At 37.3% G+C, this 20596-nt stretch overlaps 1 protein-coding gene across 2 annotated transcripts in view; it reads right to left on the reverse strand.

Annotated features, from left to right (window-relative positions):
- Positions 1-17562, reverse strand: part of Tinag (tubulointerstitial nephritis antigen) — a 79794-nt gene extending 62232 nt beyond the window's left edge. Inside the window, exons 1-3 of one of the 2 annotated variants that reach the window (XM_040740216.1) lie at positions 17365-17562; positions 5082-5145; positions 4367-4456 (exon numbers count right to left, since the gene is read on the reverse strand). In XM_040740216.1, coding sequence (XP_040596150.1) covers positions 4367-4456; positions 5082-5145; positions 17365-17494 — 284 coding nt within the window. In that variant the 5' untranslated portion in view covers positions 17495-17562. Of the gene's footprint in view, positions 1-4366; positions 4457-5081; positions 5146-17139 lie in introns of both variants that reach the window. The other variant, XM_005073716.4, reaches the window with a different exon arrangement.
- Between the last annotated feature and the right edge of the window lie 3034 nt (positions 17563-20596).

Consider the following 20596-nt stretch of genomic DNA (forward strand, 5'->3'; position numbering starts at 1 on the left):
TGGGACAGGAGATTGTCCAGGATAGCTTTGCTGTTAACTTGAACCACTTAGGGAAAGACAAAGATGACTGAAGAACTATCTCAATTGAATAAGTACATGGGGGCATTTTCTTGATTGTTAATTGGTGTAGGATGGCCCAGCATTCTGTGAGCTGTGGCATTCCTATCCATATGGGACTAGGGTATATAAGGTAGCTATACTTGGGAGAGAATCCAAAGGGCAGTGTTCTTCCATGGTCTTTGCTTCAGTTCCTGCCTTCAGATTCCTGCCTGTTTTTGGCTTTCCTCCATGATGAACTGTGAGTTATAAGCCAAATAAACTCTTCCTTCCTCAAGTCACTTTCGATCAGAGTTTTATCATAGCAGCACAGAAGCATTCCAGGACAGAGATTACTAACACTCCCATCCAGACTATGCTACAGAGAGGCTGTGTAGATGATACTTATGATGGACCATGGCATAGTATGAACACAGCTAAGCTGTCATCAGATCTTGATCAAACCATTATAGTATTCACTGCTGCTGATTTTCACGCTAAGTATAATCCCCAATGAATCCAGCACACAGTACAAACTCACATAAAATAAACAAAAGCAAAAGGAAATTGGAAAATTTAAAAACTGGAGGACATATACTCTCCAGTGGACGTGTGAAACACACAAGGAAATAAAACGCATGAGATACCATTTCATCATGGCATACCCACAATTGACAGATTTTCAGTACTGCAAAACAAGATAGCAAGCTAGCATAATTGCCAGAGGAAAAAAAATCAGAGTTCTGCTTTTTATAAGGTTTCATGACCAAAAGAAACTCATATGAGAAGATGAGAAATTTATTTCAAGATATGTACAAAAACAGTTATGAAATCAAGGCAGACAACAAAGTTACCAAAGTATGTGAAAGAATAAGTAACTAGGAGGAAAAATTTAAAACACCAAGAAAAAATTCAATCTAGAAATTAAGTTCCTGAAGTAAAACCAAACAACACCCTTACTCAGCACGAACCATAAATGACTGGCTTGGTAAGACATTCCAGATGGTGCAATAGTGGCATAAACATCACGGGAGCAACAAATAACTTTCTGTTTGGATCTAACTCTGATTCCACAGGACAAAACCCATACCTGACATCATTATCAGATAAGAACCTATGACTACACAGATGATGGGCCTTAGGAGATAAAAATGTTAGACTTGGTATTAAACTGACTCCTAATGACGTATATTTGTACCTATAGATTAATAATTCTCTTATTATCATGAGAGATGTTCCTAGTTGCAGTAGATTGTGCTTAAGACAATAATTCACAACTGGTCAAAGAATAGAAAATAAGAGATTACACAGTATTCAACATACGTATCACAATCCTCATGGCAATATTCAGGGTTTTTTTTGCAGATGAGAATGAGTGTAGAAGAGTCAGAAGCAAGAAATAGCTACAAGGAAATGTAATCTTTTGGGCTTAGGAGGTCAGCTGTACATGTGAACTGAAAGGATTTCACCACAATGAATAAAACCCACACAATAGAAATTCAGAGAAAATCTCAGTAAGGAGAGGGAAGCTAGGCACATAGTCTAACCCCTTACTATAGAACTATTGGCAATTTTTAGGTATTGTAAGAGGGAGAGAGCATGGTTCATGGTAAGTCAACTACCACTCTCCACCAGAAGACTACATAGTCAAGAATATTTGAGATTTGTTGAAGAGAAGATTAGGGAAGAGAAGTGAATATGATCAAAACACATACAACACTTTCAAAGAACTAATAAAATTTAAAAAAGAAAAGTCCCAGATGAATTCATTCCAAATTGTTGGCATGCATAAATTAAGAGAATGTGTTTTATTTGTTGTGCTGTATTGATAGTTTAATTTAGTTTTTCAGGCAGCATGTCACTCTGTAGCTCAGACTGGCTATGTCATACTCAGTTGACCTCAAACTCAGAGTGATCCTCTTGCCTCAGTTTCGCAATTACTGGGACTGCAGACTTGAGGCTCCAGCTACCAAGAGTGGTTGAGTTCTTAGATTGTAAGTGTTGAATCTGGAGTGTTCAGCTTCAGATAAAACAGGTATGTATCTCCCTTTGTTCTAACTCGCTGAGGATTATTTGTGTAATTTTAATTCAGCTTTATGTTCTGGACTTTTATAATGGTATAGCATACTGGCTCTTCTAGTAGAGGGTAAATTGGTTTAAGGTAAATTTACTTACTTATATTCTCAGCAATGCCATGAAACACATTTTTATTAATCATAAAATTCCATGAAAAATAATGAAGACAAATGGGACATAGTGTTTCAAGCCTGTAACTCCAGAGCTTGGGAAAGTGAACAAGAAAGAATGTCTTTACTTTGAGATCATCCTGGACTGTGCAGCAAAATGCTGTCTAATTAAGTAAATAAGCAAACACATAAATTAAATAAATAAAGTGGGTAAATATGTACTGTCATATATTATGTACAATAAATACAGACCTAAGCTACAGTGAAGATTTGGGGAAGTAAAGCTTGAATATTTGTTTGTAAGTCACATGTTTTAATGTTTTCTACAAAAGTAGAAACTATGTCTCACAAGTAGCCCTCCATTATACTCAAACAAGCAAATAAGAGAAGGAAAACTCTTCTTCCAAGGAAGGCAGGTGCTCAACAATGTTCATGTTCTGAAGAAGGCTTGCTTTCCACCCTCCTTGGAAGTGGTTCCTGTGCATGCTGTAACATCTGGAAGCTGGGCAATTCTCTTATGATTTCTTGGAAATCTGTGCTGCTTAGGTACAGCTTTTGAATCCTGTAAAAAACTTGACTAGGGCCATTTATCAGGATGACACATACCCTTGTGTTTGTTATGCCTTTTCAATGATTTGGATATAATTTCAGCAAGGAAGTCATGATTAGTTTCCCTAGAAATACTCAAATGTCATCAAGCCTCCACTAAAACACTGGTTAAACAACCTGTCATACAGAGAACTTGAGAATGACTTCAGAATGCTAATGTCAAAAATGTAACTTTCTGTACTTGGTGTCTTCCAAGAAAATTCTTTCAATACAATGAACTTCAGTGTTAACATTGTCCTGAGAGACATAAGTTGTTATACCTCAGAGGCCTTTGAGATAGTTGGGGAAGAATTAGAACTTACTCCCAAGTCTAGTCTGATATAGGAAGTTCAATCCCAGAGGTTCACATGGTGGAAGGGGAGTGCCCACTCCTGCAGGTTTTGCTTTGCTGTTAGACAATGAGCTCTGATATGAGTGTCATACACAATCATCTTACTCCCACCATCCTAAACACACACACACACACACACACACACACACTTCTAAAATTGTAATTTCAAGGGGTATTCCCCACCCTGAATGAAATGACAGACTCTGGAGATCCCCCATGGAGGGCCGCCCCCTCCCTGGGGATCTGAGTGAGGTTTGGGGGGGACTGGGGGGCCTGGTGGAGAGGACAGGGGAGGAGGACAGGGAGAGGGAGCTGGAATTGACATGTGAAGCAAGCTTGTTTCTAATTTAAATTTTAAAATTGGGGAAAAAGTACATATCTCAAAATTACTTCTCTCTTCTAGTTGCCTAAACATGGTCTTTTTAAGTTAAGTATTTTGAAGAACGTCAGTAATGTTATCAATAGAATGTTGTCTGGTAAGTGGCAGTGGAGAAATTTTAAGGCATGGATTATCCAAGCTATTCCCCTTTCATTCAGTTCTGTAAAGGAAACAAATGTGGGTGACTACATCATATTTCCCGTATGTAAGTGGAGAAGCAACTTAATTTAATAGTCTTCAGCTGAGCAATGGTTATTCCTAGTGTTTCTTGGTCATTCTTCTATCTTAAAATGGCTAACAACATAGTACACCTCCACATATGTTTTGATGTCAATTTAAGTAAAATTGGTTAAATGTCAGTCATTTCCATGAAACTAAAGATCAGTGCTATACTACAGACATTGGCAAGAGAGAACACGATCTGATTGAGTTTATAGTCTACCTAGGATAGCTAAGCATGGGCTTGTTTTGCTTAAGGCAACAACAGGGAGAAAATGATTAGAATGAATCAGTCTGTACAAAATCTGATTTCACCTATCATGTATGTAATGGTATAGTCTCTCAGTCTCTCACAACCACACAGTGACATTAGTCTTTTCTAGATACTCTAAGGTTAACATCAATGTTTTTATTTTACTTACACATTTTATTTTAAAGATTTAATATTCACCTTTTACATCTGAAATACACATTTTAAAAAATATCTCCCTTCATATTTATTTGCCAAACTGTCTTTATAATTAGTGACCATGGTTAGAAGTAAATGACATGCAGTATGTGTTTTGAGTAAGTGAGAATGCCAAGAAGCCTGAAAGATGACCTTACCCATAATCCCCTTTATTGATGTGCTCTATTAACTCTGGATGAACAAGGCACACATGCTGGGAACAATTCCATTGCTGTCCTGAGCATGTACTGTAAAGACAAAAAAAATTACAAAAGTCCTTTGACCTTTACAGAGTATGTTTCCAGAATAGTAACAAGAATGGTACATTGTTAAGTAAGACATGGAACAAGTTTCTTGATTAATTTCAGCCATGTGGCTCTTTAATTGTTGGAGAAAATAAATCATAAAAACTGCATTAGGTGCTAGTCAATGAGCTCTTATCCTCTGAAGTAAGTACATGTGACATGACCCCATATTCACTGACATTTAAAAGCAAATTAAAATATAGATTCAATATGCTTGTATTTGAATTTTTTTCTTCAGGCTAATCCAATTTAAGCAACATGTTTTCATGAGTACTTACTGGGCTCAAAAAAGCATGGTTTGTCAACGGTCTATCAAAACATTCATAATTTACAATATGCTTAATCAACACTTGATATATGGAGAAGGCTTACTATAAAAACATCAAATTAAATACATACATAATTACAGTTCCAAAATTATTTTCATGCTTCTGAAAATTTATGGCTTATGGCATGTGGTTTTTTTACCTCGATGGATTTAAATGTATGTTTTAATCAGAAGATTTCCTCATTCCTGAAGAAATACACAAACAATAGAACTCCGTTCTGTGCCACTTAGATTACTTACCAGGAGTTGCAGTTTTCCTTAACTACTGATCCTTCTTCATAATGTTGACTACCTCTGGAGCAACCTGATGACAGCACATGTAAACAAATGAAAATTCTGAACTGAATAAACCATATTCTTATGGCAAGTCATTTATGATTGTCGTCAGTTGATAGAATATGGCAAACTACTTAGTGCCAATATGATAGCAATCTTTATCTGGTTTGTGTTAAAAGTGATTATGAGAACCAGAGGCTGTGAATGACTCAAAAACAAAACAAAATAAAACAAAACAGTATCTTCCAGACATGACAAGACTGGTATGCAAATGAATTCACAGACATCATGGCAGTATGCCAAGACCTGCACAGATCCAAGCCAGACAGTGACCCAGCACTGAAAGAAGAAGTAGGGACCAGATCTCACCTCTAAACAAGAAGCTATTTGCAACTGATAGCCCCTTACAAAGGAAAATAAGTTTTCCACAATTATGTGTGACTGGGTTATATAAACAACACTTCAGGGCTGGCCTCATGATCAAGAGTAGTTAGGCAACACAAAATCAACTCCATGTTGTTTTGTGTGTAAGATTTTTGTTTCATTTTGTTTTGTTTGGGCATCTTCATCATATTTTATATGTTTGTTTTGATTTTCTACTTTGTGTGGGATTTTCTTGAGAGAGAGAGAGAGAGACAGAGAGAGAGAGAGAGAGAGAGCAAAAGAGACAGAAAAAGTTAGATGACTATAGAGGTAGAGAGGATGGGAGAGGAGTTGGGGGATGAGAAAGATGATCAAAATATATTACATGAAAAATCTTTAAGCAAAATAAGATTAATAAGAAAAAGAGATAAAAATGTCTCTTAACTATTAACTGAATTGATTTTTAACTGGTTTATAAAATTAAGTAAATGTAAATTTTCCAAAGATAACATTGATGAATCATGATAATATGGAAAGTGTTAGCAAAATATTATGACAGTAGTATACAGGTTACAAACTGTCAGTTTTTAACATTTAATTTTAAGAAATTTAAAAATAATGTTGAATTATCAAAAAGAAGCCCTCTTTGTGTAATAGAACATTGTAAAACAAAAATACATAACTGATTTATAATACAACGGTCCCAAATTTAGCAATAGGGTCAACACATGTTCCACCATCTCCAGAAGATTCCATACAAAAAATGCTAGTCACAATGTCACAGGGCAACTTCTCAGTTCAAACCCTTTGGTTTAAAAGCATGAAAACTACCATTGATGCTCTGTTTAATCAAACAATCTCCAAATATCTGCATCTCACCACTCTTTTCCATAGAATTTTGGTATTCCATAATGATTGACTAGACTCTCCTGACAAAGAATTTTTCAATAAGGCAAAACAAGTAAAGAGGAAATATAACCCTAAATTAAGTTTAGAGTTTAATTACTACACAGGTGAGGTAGTTTTAACAATGAATCAGTACAACTATTACTGGAGTAAAGAATCAGACAGTGCCATGAGATAAAGAATTGTAATGCTGTTGTTTCTTATCAGTGGTAGAGTATTTACTTAACACACAGAAAGGCTTCAATTTTTGGTTGTGAGCCTAGCCTTTAACGGCTGAGCCATCTCTCCAGCCCATGGAGACTGGCATGTAGAAGAATGCAGATCGATCCATGTTTATCGCCTTGCACAAAACTTAAGTCCAAATGGATCAAAGACCTCAATATAAATCCAGCCTCACTGAACCTCTTAGAAGAGAAAGTGGGTGGTACCCTTGAACAAATTGGTACAGGAGACAGCTTCCTGAACATAACACCAGTAGCACAGACAGTGAGATCAACAATTAATAAATGGGACCTACTGAAACTGAGAAGTTTCTGTAAGGCAAAGGACAAAGTCAGCAAGACAAAAAGGCAGCCCACAGAATGGGAAAAAATATTCACTAATCCCACATCTGACAGAGGGTTGATCTCCAAAATTTACAAAGAACTCAAGAAGCAAGTCTCCAAAACATCAAAGGACCCAATTAAAAAGTGGGCTGCAGAACTAAATAGAGAGTTTTCAATAGAGGAGTCTAAAATGGCTGAGAGGCACTTGAGAAAGTGCTCAACATCCTTAGCCATCTGGGAAATGCAAATCAAAACAACTCTGAGATACCATCTCACTCCTGTCAGAATGGCTAAAATCAAAAACACCAATGACAATTTATGCTGGAGAGGATGTGGTGAAAGGGGAACACTCCTCCATTGCTGGTGGGAGTGCCAACTGGTTCAGCCACTTTGGAAATCAGTATGGAGATTCCTCAGAAAAATGGGAATAAACCTACCACAAGACCCAGCAACTCCACTCTTAGGCATATATCCAAAAGATGCCCATTCATACAACAAAGATGTCTGTTCCACTATGTTCATAGCAGCTTTATTTGTAATAGCCAGAACTTGGAAGCAACCTAGATGTCCCTCACCCGAAGAGTGGATAGAGAAAATGTGGTACATCTACACAATGGAGTACTATTCAGCAGAAAAAAATAATGGAATCATGAGAATCGCAGGCAAATGGATGGCACTAGAAGAAACCATCCTGAGTGAGGTAACCCAGTCACAAAAAGAGAAACATGGCATGTACTCTCTCATATATGGATTTTAGACATAGATCTGGGGAGTGCCAGCCTACAACCCTATGGCCAGAGAGTCTTGGAAACAGAAACTTCATTTAGTGGCTAATCGAAGAAGAAGCAGACTCCCTTGGTTAAGTACTGAGCTGAACTCAAGAAAGCCAGTAACAGAGAGGGAGGACTGATGATCAAAGGGATTAAGACTGGGCTGGTTTAACCCCCAGAAACAGCTGACCAGAAAGAGGTTAACTCTTGAATCCCAGGCATCAGCCTGGGAATCCAGCATGGGACTGATCAAGACCCCCCTAAATCTGGGTGTCAGTGAGGAGGCCTAGGTAATCTATTGAGCCCTGGGCAGCAGATCAGTACCCATCCCAAGTATACACACGGACTTTGGACTCCCATAGAACAATGTGAGGTGCACTCTCACCCTGAACTCTTGGGGAAGGGTCTAGGCCCTGCCCTATATGAAATGACAGACTATGGACACCCCCATGGAGGGCCTCACCCTCCCTGGGGGAATGAGGAGATAATGGAGGGGGGGGGAGGGCACGGGAGGAGGGGAGGGAAAGGGAGAGGGACCTGGAACTGACTTATGAAGCAACCTTGTTTCTTATCTAAATTTAAACTGGAAAATAAAATAAAAAGAAAGGCTTCAATTCTGCTTTGTACATTTTAGATTTAGATTAAATCTATGCTAGGCATATAAATGGGAGAATTGATAGTAATACATAGAAACCCATACATTGTAATATGCATTATGTATTTCTTAAAACCTGAAACTACATGTGATGTGGAATAACCTCCTTGTTCACTATAAATATTTGTCACTCATCTTTTTAATAAAATGCTGATTGGCCAATAACCAGGGAAGAAGTATAGGCAGGGCTAACAGACTAGAATTCTGGGAAGAGGAAATGCAAAGAAATGGTTGCCAGTCAGAAACAGAGGAAACAAGATGAGATGCTTTACTGATAAAAAGTACCAAGCCACATGGATAAACATAGATAAGAATTATGGGTTAATTTAAGTTGTAACAGTTTGTTAGTGATAAGCCTGAGCAATAGGCCAAACAGTTTATAATTAATATAAGAATCTCTGTGTTTCTTTGGGACTGAACAGCTGTAGGGTGGGGTGCAACAGTGTGTTTAGGAAAGAAAGAATTATCCAGGACTGAGCTCAAAGCATTCCACGTAGGAAAAAATTAGAAGAAACTGGAAATGAACAGCCTGTAATAAACAAGGAATTCAATAGAGGTTGAATCTGAAAGCAAAGAATTTCTTATAAGCAAAATGGCTGGCACAGTGGTTGGTTTTGTTTGTTGTTGTTGTTGTTGTGTGATCTGAGAAGAGGAACTCTCAATTGTGACAATATCTCCATCAGAGTGACCTGTAGGCAAGTCTGTGTGGGAGACAGTTTTAGATTAATGATTGACATGGGAGGGTCCACAGTGGGCAGCACTGTCAATGGGCCAGCGGCATAGGAAAACAAACTGAGAAGGTGAAAAGGCAATGAGGAGCAAGCCAGCAGGCAGCACTCCTCTGCGGCTTCTGCTTTAGTTCCTGCCTCCAGGTTTCTGCCTTGAATATCTGCCACGACCTTTGAGGATAGTGAATCTCAAGTTATCAAGTGAAATAAAGCCTTTCCTCTTCAAGCTTATTTTGTCATGTGGTTTATGACTGTTTATCGGGTAATGGGAAACAAGCCAGTACAGACAGTCCTGTACAGCATTAACAGAGACCAAGAGCAAGAAAGGAAAAATCTACACATTACATCCACTACTGAGAAAGCTGTCAATGACCACACCAGGAAATGACCAGCAGAGTATTAAAGAGAAATTCTGTCGGAATAAGTTGGTGCAGAACTTGAAAGAAAGAAAGAATTTTTTCCTTCATCCATTTTGCCATTAAATGGACAAAGGGGAAAAAAGATAGAATTTTAAAATAGCAGAGTCAAGGAAAGGTCTTTTTTAAGTATAATTAAAAGGTTTTTTAATTCCTTTAGATGATTGAGAGAAGTGTGAGTGTGTGTGTGTGTGTGAGAGAGAGAGAGAGAGAGAGAGAATTGTAATATAAAAGAGGACTTGAGGAGACAAGGGAATACAGGACTCTGAGGTCACAAGAGGGAATCAGTTCAACTGAAACAAAGACCAAGAAAGAACTAAGATGGAGCTAATCCTATGATGATGGAGCCTAAGACAATTCCAATTTTTTGTAAAATGTATATAAAGTATCTCCAAGCGAAAATTGTTTATACACATCGCACATGTAACAGTTTTGTTCAAAACACTGCATTAAATTAAAAATAAATCTAATGACTATTGAAATTAAGGGAGTCTTACAACTTTAACAGCTTTTAGAATGAGTCAAATCAAATATTTGAAGAGGGAAATAGTTGGTCTTATTGCTTTGAGAAAGGATAATAATATGGTACCTGTGATTTATTTTAAAATACTTCATCACAGTGTGTTATAAATATCTGTGCAGGCTGTAGCTGCACTGTAGGAAAGGGAGTCACTTGCTGTAATCAGGAATCTGCACCGCAGGGGTGTGCACCAGCATGCATTCTAAGAGGCCAGACTTGAGGGTAGCTGCTCTAAATGCTTACATTATTCACACTTTCAGCCACAGAATTAGCATAGTGAATACAAAAATGGGATTTCATTGGCAAAATCAGTGGCTTGTTAATAAGCACAGTAGATCTAAATAGTTCACATTGGTTAACAGTATTTGATTTAGGTGGTGAATTAAGTATTTCAATGTCACGTTGTACCTCTCACCTCACAGTTCATATTTATCTATTATTCCTTAGGACAAATCATACACAATTTTGGATGTGGTGTCCTTAGAATGATCTTTATCTTTTATATGTGACATCACTTAAGAAGATTTGCAGTTTGACAACCTACTCTATGGGTAAAAGAAACTCTGTAGCAGTTCCTCCAGCAATGATTTTTAAAGAAATGAACCCCTAATAGGAGAGAGACTTGAAATTTCACCCAGCTTGGACAGATTGTGTGAATTTGCTTGTGTTTTTTAATAGTGTGTGTGTGAGTGTGTGTGTGTTTGAGTCCTCCATGCTGATTTTTTTAAGTGTATCGCTGGTTTTCTGTATTTGAAATTTGAAATTCTCAAGTTACTAGATCTTATCATCAGATATGATGCTGTACATAAGGAAGGAAGGGATGTAATTAATGTATGCTCTTCTTCCACCTTATATAAAATTGACATATTTATCTTTAATCCTTAAGATAAGTGTAAAATTTCAAGTTTTTCATTTAAACAGTTCTAGGAAAAGAAATAGAAACAACCATGAAACTAGATCATATGAAACTAATAAATAACTGGTGTAAACATGTAGGAAACATAACACAGAGAAAACTTGTAAACATAGAACAAAGTTGCTTTGTATATGAAAATTAATTAAATAATATACTATGTTCTTTTTTAGTTAATTTCATATATTTCTTCAATTTCACATAGTACTCCTTCCAACAAATTATTTCCCAAAGGAAGACAAAACAAAAGGAAAAATTACACTTCTCAAGAGCAATTATAGTCTAATGTGAATTTTTTTGTTACTAAGTGAAATGAGTAATTGCTCCTATCCATAATGAATGGAGTAAAAGCTATCGCTGGCACATAAATTCTACCGAAAATGTAACTCTGAGTTTTAATCTTTGAAATATTCCCCCTCTCTGCAAAAATGAATGTTGAAGAGGTAGCAATTGCTTTTCGGAATGGACTATATGTTTTAAATAAGGAAAGTCTGAATGTGTTTTAGTGTATCAACAGCACTTTAGCTGAGGCAGGCATTACAGGCTCGCACCTGAAATCCTGGTAAATAGGAGGGAGGCTTTAGTGGGAAGCCCGCTGTGAGTCTAAGGCCTGTATGGGCAACACAGTGAGAAAAAGGCCAGTGTGGGTTACAAGGTGGAACCCTTTCTCCCTTGTCAGTGAAAACGGAAAGTGAATTATGACTTATTTTACAATACTAATGTGTAAAGTGAACTTAAGCACACTTGCATCCCCAGTTCTCAGGAAGCTGGGGCAAGAGAATTAACTGAGTCCAAGAACGACAGCCTAGCTTGGGAAACAAAGCAAGGCCCAATCTCAAAGTTGGAGATAATTATATTTCACTGAAATTATGACTTAAATAAAATGCAAGCATCTAGATAGTCATGATTTTATATGATTCTTGTTTCCAATATCATCCCTTACTATTTGTGTCATACAAAAGAGCCCTATGTTTTAGGGAGGTACATTTCTACACGGTAAAACCAAACCAAACTTGGCATTTAGCCTCTTTTGAAAGTGTGGCCATGTGACATAGACAAGAGCAGAGGTACTATTTTGAATTCCAAAATCTCTTCTGAAGATGGGGAGACTCTGTCCTCATTCCCCTTTTATATAGGGGAAAGTATATTTGACTGATTTAGCATGAGAGGTTGATCTGAATTACAAACACAAGAGCCATACTCTAGTAAATAAAGTGGACAGCTAGATTGAACTTAGGCTCAAGAATTCAGACAAAACAAACTTAATGCATTAAAGATATGCACTTTGGGGCTGGTGAGATGATTCTGCAGATGAAGGTGCTTATTGATAAGAGTGATCTAAGCTAAAGCTCCAAAATCCACACAGTGGAAGGAGAAAACCAGCTTCTGAAAATAGTCTATTGACTTCTGCTCATGCACTGTGGCACAGGCACAGCCAAATACACACACACACACACACACACACACAAATGTAATGAAATGTTTAAATAAATAAAAATATTTATAGTATGGTTTTCACAAAAAAGTATAAAGCACTGCAGGCCAATCTTCTTTCCAGATAGTGTTATACTGTTGTCTATAGATTCACCTGATCATTTCTTTTTTACAATGGTTCTAGTTGTTTTATATGCTAAAAATCTTCTTAAAAAGATCATGTTTCTTAAGATGTGGGTCTTTATAATACTACTATATTAGCACATCAATGCTTACTTCAAGGAGAGATACTCTAAAGACTTGAAATACCATCAATAGCTTTAACCAAACTGTCACCTTGAAAATAAGATGTAAGAGATACCTATTGAAAATGGGAAACTGAGATTTTGCTATTTTACAAATATAGTTTAATAACTCGCTCATGCATGAAGAAGCTTGCTTCTTAAAATGTGTTAATTCTTTAAAATTATATACAAAAAATAGGCAACAAAGGAAAGCTAGGAGTGGAAAGAGTGGTCTTCCCCAAGGAAGAACAAACCAACTTGTTATCCAGTGCCAAATGGTCAGCTGTAAAGTCATACATATACCAAAAGAAATTATATGGACTGAGAAGCTTACATTTAGAAATATATATACACACATATATATACATATATATACACATATATATTCCATTCATGCAATAACAATTAATGAAAACCTAGGCAATGAATTTGAAGGAAAAGGTATATGGGGGTTAGAAAGGAAAGGGAAGGGAGACATACTTATAATCTCAAAAGGAAACAAAAAGTTAAAAATATATCAAAATAAAATTATTACTTGGTGAATATAGCATTTAAACATAAAAATTTTCTAGATATCAACCTAATACTAGCAATACTTAGTAGGAAGGAAGGAATCTGATAAAAGTGCATGATACATATTAATGATGCTGAAAGGAGTAATTTAAATAAAAATAAATGAGTTTAGTATGTTGAGACCAAGGCAGTTTTAAAGTATTATTATTTTATAAGATAGAATAAAATGGGATGATCTTCATTAAAGGCAGGCAAAAGTTCAACTATTTTTTAAATTTTTAATAAACCTACATAATAACCAAGTTTTTCTGAAAATTTTGTCACTATGGGTTATGACAAAAATCTTCTGATGGCATTTCCTTAGATTAAACCCTTACACATATAGACTCTAATAAAAAAGAATGAGATGTTAGTCATGCCTCTTTGTAACACACAAAAATTAAATATAATAGGTCTGTCCAGAATTTAAGAATGATTTTTAGAGAGAACTATTGCAGGAGACTTCCCACCACAGACATTGCTATGGTTGCAGATACCACATCATTATGGAGAGAACAGAAAGGGACATAACATGAAAGGGACATTCACAGAAGTCTAGGCATGCACAAAGACACACACAGACCCTTAAACATCATGTTGTCTGAAATCAGCAAGAAAGAACATTGTCTTTAACAGAAGATAGTTTAAAAATTAATAATTCAGATACATAAAATCAGCCCACATGGTTTATGATGGCATATAAAGATATATTGTATCCTAAATGGGCTTTAATTAACTTAATTCTCTCTGTCCAGAGTTGATACTGAGGAGAAATAACATATTTTATTTTGCAAAAATTGTCTATGGGGCTAGACATAGGCAACATGCAATATGAGACCTTGAACAATATGTCCTTAATGCAATACTCAGTGTCCCTACCTAACCTTTCTTTCCCTCTTGCCTAATTACCAATTTTGCACTATGCAATTTCTTACAAACTCCTCGAGCACATGCTACATTACCCCTGAAAATACTCAAATGCAGCCCAGCTCACTCATCCTAGATGACACACTCATTTTTTATGCCTCAGTTCTAATGTCCTGGGTTCTAGCTGACTGAGTACATTCCTGTCACAACTACTGCCCCTGAGTATCATTAGCTTTTCCAAGGTCCTCTAGGGTAAGACAATGTCTTTCGAAGTTCCTGGTTTTACACCATCTGAGCCTAAATATTGCAAGGTTTGTCCCTGTTTCCTTGTTTCATCACTCTCCCATACTGCGTAAAATCTGAAACATACATAAATTGAGGAGAAAAGTAAAAAATTAAGATTGGGGTTTGATACTTACAGATTATCAAGAACTACAAGATGGCACCAACTGAGCTTGAAAGTCCTCTGAGAATGGGAAGCTCTTTGATTACACGGTTACACATCTAAGGCACTTCATACACACTCCAAAGTAGCATCTTTTGATAACTTCTAGTAAACAAATGTGATCCCAAATACCCAACATATTGTAAATGGTCTGACATACAATAACTTATACTCACTTCTCAAACTGATCTCTTGTCACTTACACTTTCCTCACCGGGACTCACCAGAAACAATAGCTTCCTTCCAGTTGATAAATAGTCCTGTGTGGTCTGGTCTTCACATTCAGGTTTGTAATAGTCTTATGATAACTGTTCTCTAATTCATCTCCTTCTTTATCAAGTAGCAGCTTTTATGTTTTTGCTTACTGGTCCTCCAGTGAGACAGATGACATAAAACTTACTACATATAAATAGTCTCACAGCACCCAACTTGTGTGTGAGTACATGTGCATGTGCGTGTGCTTTCGAGTGTGCATGTGTGAGTGACTGTGTGTGTGTGTGTGTGTGTGTGTGTGTGTGTGTGTGTGTAGATCAGAGGTTAACCTCTGTGGTATGCCTCAGGAACCCCACCCTATTTGTGAGACAGGGTCTGTAATTGTTATGGAACAAGTACAGTAGAGCAGTTGGCCACTGAACCCGCGACATCTGTCTACCCCGGCCTTTGCAGTTAAGAGATCATAAACACATGCCGCCATTCCTGTTTTCCTATGTGACTTCTGAATGTCAAGCATGGGTTCTTGTGCTTACAGGATAAGTGCCTTATTATTGACACTATTTTCTCAGTCTGTAGAAGCACTCTTCTTCAAAAAATGTATCTCTATTTTAAAAAGTCTTAAGACCTTTTTATTGCTGTGAAGAGACACCATGACCACAGCAACTTTTATGAATAAAAATATTTTATTGAGGTGGCTCTCTTACAGTTACAGAAATTCAGTCTATTATCAGCAGGATGGAGAACGTGGCAGCAGTCAGGCAGATGTGGTGCTGGAGCTGAGAGTCCTACTTCTTGACTCAGATGCAACAGGAAGACAAATGACTGTACACTGAGGGAAGCTTGAGAGAAAGAGATCTCAAAGCCCATGCCCACAGTGGCACACTTCCCCTTCGAATAGTGCCACTCCCTTTGGGGGACATCTTCTTTTAAACTACCACACAGCTACTCAGTAAACTTCCTAAATGCTTTCCTACTTCTCCAGCTTGACTAATGTTTATAACAATAAGACCGTTCACATTGCCGGGCACAACAGGGATACTTAAAGGATTGATGAAAAGAAGACTAGACTTCTCAAACACAGTAGATTATCTGCTATTTTGTAAAATTAGGCAAATGTTTACTGAGATGTCTGATGGTAAAATTAAGCCTGGATTAAATGGAAATTCTGTGGACAATTCTAAATAATAAATATACATTTAAGGAAACATTTTTAAAATTTATAAACAAGATGAGTTTATTGATATTGAGAGCTGTCAATACCATCTCCATTTTGAAGTAGGATTTTTAAGTGCCTTCTAACTACAAGTTCCTAGACCCACTTATAGTTGTGTGACTGAGCTCCAATTAAGCAAAATTTCTGGATGAAGAGATTTGGTGCTATGAGAATTTCATCTAGGGAAGTATATAGGATATATTTGTCCATGGGGCTTTGTTGTAGCAACTTCCCAAAATTAATATCTGTTCTCATATAATTGCATCTGTGTAGCAAATATCATCATTCTACTTATCTTCTCACACATCATTTCTATTTACCGTCTGGATCTTAGACTCTTACTAGTCTATTCTATGTGATCCTCCTGTCTCTTTAAGATCTGTTTTTAGACAGGCTACCATGCAGTCCAGGCTGTCCTCAACTTCACTGTAGCCTAGGGGGACCTTGCACATGTCATCATCCTTCCTCTGTTTCTAGAGCGCTGGGATAACAGGAGTGTGCTACCATTTTCCAGCTTGTATGGTGCTGGGACTCAAACCTAGGGCCCCATACACACTCAGCAAGCATTCTACCAACTGAATCACATTTATACCCACTTTTCAGTGGTTTCAAAATTTCCAAAGTAGTGAAATAAGACAAAAACATACTTGAAGAATTTATTATGTTTAGGCAGGTATACTGCCTAGCTTTATTTTGTTTTAATGTCATTGATAATACCATGTACTCTAATGCTGCAAGTTTATGAGCCTGGCAAAACAGCAAGTAAAATGTTACATGGGGAGGATGTTCGATGGTTCTAGATGACTATATTTTTAAATTTCATGGAATTCTCTAAGAAAACTATACTCAAATGCTTGAAAGCTGTGAAGAGTACATTATTGAAAGTTTAAAAAAAAACCTATGTTGAAAGAATGTTCAAAACAGAATCCAGAACCATACTTACTACACTCAGACCAGAGTTTCCCTAATGGTACCAGTATGGTACAGATGCAATGCATTTGAATCAAAGAAACTTAAAAATCCAACAAAATTTGTCAAAATTATCATTTTCATTCGACTGATGAAAACATAATGGAGGAGAGGAGAAGAGAGGAGAGGAGAGGAGACAAGAACAGAGCAGAGGAGAGCAGAGAAGAGGAGGATAAATTTGTCAGATCTGAAGACTAGGGTAATATTCAAACACATTGCCAAAGCCTACCTTCTGGGTCTAAAGGCTGTTTGAGAGGAGGCCATTCTTTTTCTTCCTGGCAAAATGACTTGTAATCAGGACAGCAATCAGGGTTTTCCCTTTCACAGAAGCTATCACAGTAACACAATGCATTGGCTTCATAGAAATGAGTGACACAGGCATCGTCTCTGTCTTCACAACAGCCAAAGCGTCTACAGTATTGCCCTTGGAAAATGGCCCTTTTGTGCCGAGTACCTTCGAAAGTAGTTTGATTTCTAGTGAAATATGGCCCTGGGTCCACTTCTCTTGGCGATAAAGAATGGGTCTCTGCACAGAGTTCTGTTGTCAGATAGGAGAAGATTAAGATCTTATATCTGGTCCACATTCTCTGTATGGAGATTCAGCTTCCTCTTTCAGCTAACTTGGATTGTAGTCTTGGGTTTTTTTCCTTGAAGCCTGATCTCTAATCACCAGGAAACTTCAGCCTGAACCTTGAGACTGATTCTTTCCTTGAGCCTCTTATAGTTAAACATTAATAAAACCTTTCAGGGTTTGCACAATATGATACAAGTGTTAGGAATAGACTATTATAATTTATCTAAAGTCAAAACTGTAGATTTCACACAATGTTACAAAAATTTATAAGATCATCAAAAGCAATCTTTCTAAAATCTTATGTATAAATGATACATGGAATATTGCTTGTCCCTTAGAAACCTAGGTTTCTAAATCTAAGAAAACCTCTAGTATATTCATGTGCGAAAGTGTGGCTATAAAAACACTGGCAATGTGCAGAAGATTCAAAAGTCAAAAATACAATTACTCATTTCACCTACTCTCATGATGACTAAATACGAGCTCTCCCAATGTCACCTGCTAAGATCTGGCCCATTGACAGCAGCTCCTGTGAATCAGACACTCACGCAATGACTTCCTTTCCCATCTGCACCTCATTTACCTACCACAAGCATTTTAATTTTTAGACTTGTCAAAGCCCTATTCAGCAATAATATTTCAAGTGTGACCTTACTTCTCCCCACCCAAGTCTCTACCCAACATCAAGGAAACTATACATTCTGGGAAGCATTTGTAGCCAAGAAAAGTCAGGTCTGCCTGATAAGCAGCTGTGGGGGAGGGAGCTATAGGGGACACTCAGAGGTCGAGATGTCTGGTAGTCTGTGAAGCTATGTGCTTACAGTGGATCTTGCCCGGCTGTATTTATTCATTAACTTCAGTAACTGCCTTTGGATGTGGGATAAATAACCAACCAGCAGGTAATGATTCAGCAAGAGCGGCTGAGTGGACTGTTGAAAAGAATCTCCTTTAGTAGTCAGAAACCTGAACCTCCATCCCCAAGCAATTTACCGGTTCTATGGCCTAGGGATCACCATTTTCTTTTATATATCTCAATTATTTTCCTATAAAACAAGGGTTTTTCTTCTCCATGGCTATTTAATAATTTAGAGCCTTCATCTATATATTCCCTGACCTTGCTCTGTATTTTATCCTATTCATTCTCTTCCTCATTATGTCACTTCCTTTAGGTAGTCAACTCTCAGGGTGAAAAGAAATGTAAATCTTTCAATATGTTGAAAAGATTCTTTACTATCTACGTATGACTATCCTATCTCCTATCCTACCTCCTGTACAGTAGCTGATGATTCCACCTTTTTTCCTTTTGCTGAATCACCAAACTTCCCTACCAGGTACAAGGTCCTTGGTACTATCTCTAGAACTCAATCACTCAGAACTCAGGAGATGGAGACTCTTGCATCAAGAGTTCAAGTCCATCCTGAACTACATACTGAGTCTGGGACAGATGAGGACATTGCCCAAAAAAAAAAAAAAAAAGAGGACAGCTTCTACCACAAAACAGAAATTTGGAATGAGGAATTAATAGGATTTAATTCTCTCAGTGTCCCTCATCTTTTCACTTGCTAATTGCAAATTTTGGTATCGCTTCAGCATACCCATTTCATGTCCTTTGTACATATACCCAAATACAGTCTTTGTATACATATCATACAAACACATACATACACCTTAGTATGAGGCAAATAATCTGATAGTTATGTTTATTATGTTGAAAGACCTCCATATTGTTTTCCTCCATATTGTTTGCACTTCTACCAACAGCATACAGTTTCTCTTTTCTCCATATCAACATGAATATTTGCTAACTTTTTGCCAATATCAATGTAGGGAGAGATCTTAAGTACTTATAGCACTGACCATGACCATTTGGATATGGTCGCAGGTACATAGAATGCATGAGGGTTAAAAGAACTGGGAGGAAGTAGACACTCTCTCTTTGGGTTCTGGTAGCATCCTGGAGAGCAGTGTGTGAACCTTTGGTTCTCGACTTTCTTAGTTTCTCATATAAGTGATTTATCCCCCAATAAAATATCATAGGTCATCCCTACTTAATATTTCCACAATATATTAACATGAATATTTGCTATTGTTTTGTCCTTTTGATCATAGCCATCCTAACAGATATGACTTGACCTCTGCCTTAGTTAGGATTTCTATTGCTGTGAAAAGACACCATGATCAAGGCAACACTTACAATGAAAATATTTAATTCTGGTGGCTCACTTTTAGTTTCAGAGTTTCTGTCCAGTATCATCATGGCCAGGAACATGGTGACAGGCAGATGTGGTATTGGAGAAATAGTTGAAATTCCTGTGTCTTGCAGGCAACAGGAAATCAACTAAGATACTGGTAAGTAACCTGAGCAAAGGAAATTTCAAAGCTTGCCCACACAGTAGCACACTTCCTCCAACAAGGCCATATTCACTCCAACAAAGTCACACATTCTAATAGTGTCACTCCCTATGAGATTATGGGGACCAATTATATTCAAACTGCTACATTCCACTCCCTGGTCCCCAAAGGCTTGTAGTCACATCATAACACAAAACATATTTAGCCCAACTTCAAAAGTCCCCATAATCTACAGTTCAACAATGTTTAAAAGTCCAAAGTTCAAAGTCTCTTTTGAGATTCATGCTATCTCCTAATTGTAATCCCCTATAAAATCAAAAATCAAGACACATATCACATACTTGCAATGTATAATGGCACGGTATATACATTACCATTCCAAAACATAGTAAGGAAGTAATTGATCAAAGCAAGACTAAATATCAGCTGGACAAATTCCAAACTCTGCATCTTCATGTCTGATGTTGAAACACTCTTCAGATCTTCAACTCTATTCATCTTTGTTGACCACAACGCACTTCTCTCTACTGGGCTGGTTCCACTCCCTGTTAGCAGTTCTCCTATAAAGGTTTCCCAGGACTCTGGCATCTCTAACATCTTGGAGTCTCTAAAGCAATCCAGGCTTCAAATTCACAGCTTCACCCAATGGCCTCTCTTGGCCTCCATTCAGGGACACCTCTCACCCATGCCTAGCCTCAGTGGCTTTATTCCATAACTCCTATTTTCTATCCAGAGTTCTAAACCCAGGACCCTGTAGCCA

This window comes from Mesocricetus auratus, unplaced genomic scaffold, assembly GCF_017639785.1.
Source record: "Mesocricetus auratus isolate SY011 unplaced genomic scaffold, BCM_Maur_2.0 Super-Scaffold_100691, whole genome shotgun sequence".
In the NCBI taxonomy this organism is placed as follows: Eukaryota; Metazoa; Chordata; class Mammalia; order Rodentia; family Cricetidae; genus Mesocricetus; species Mesocricetus auratus.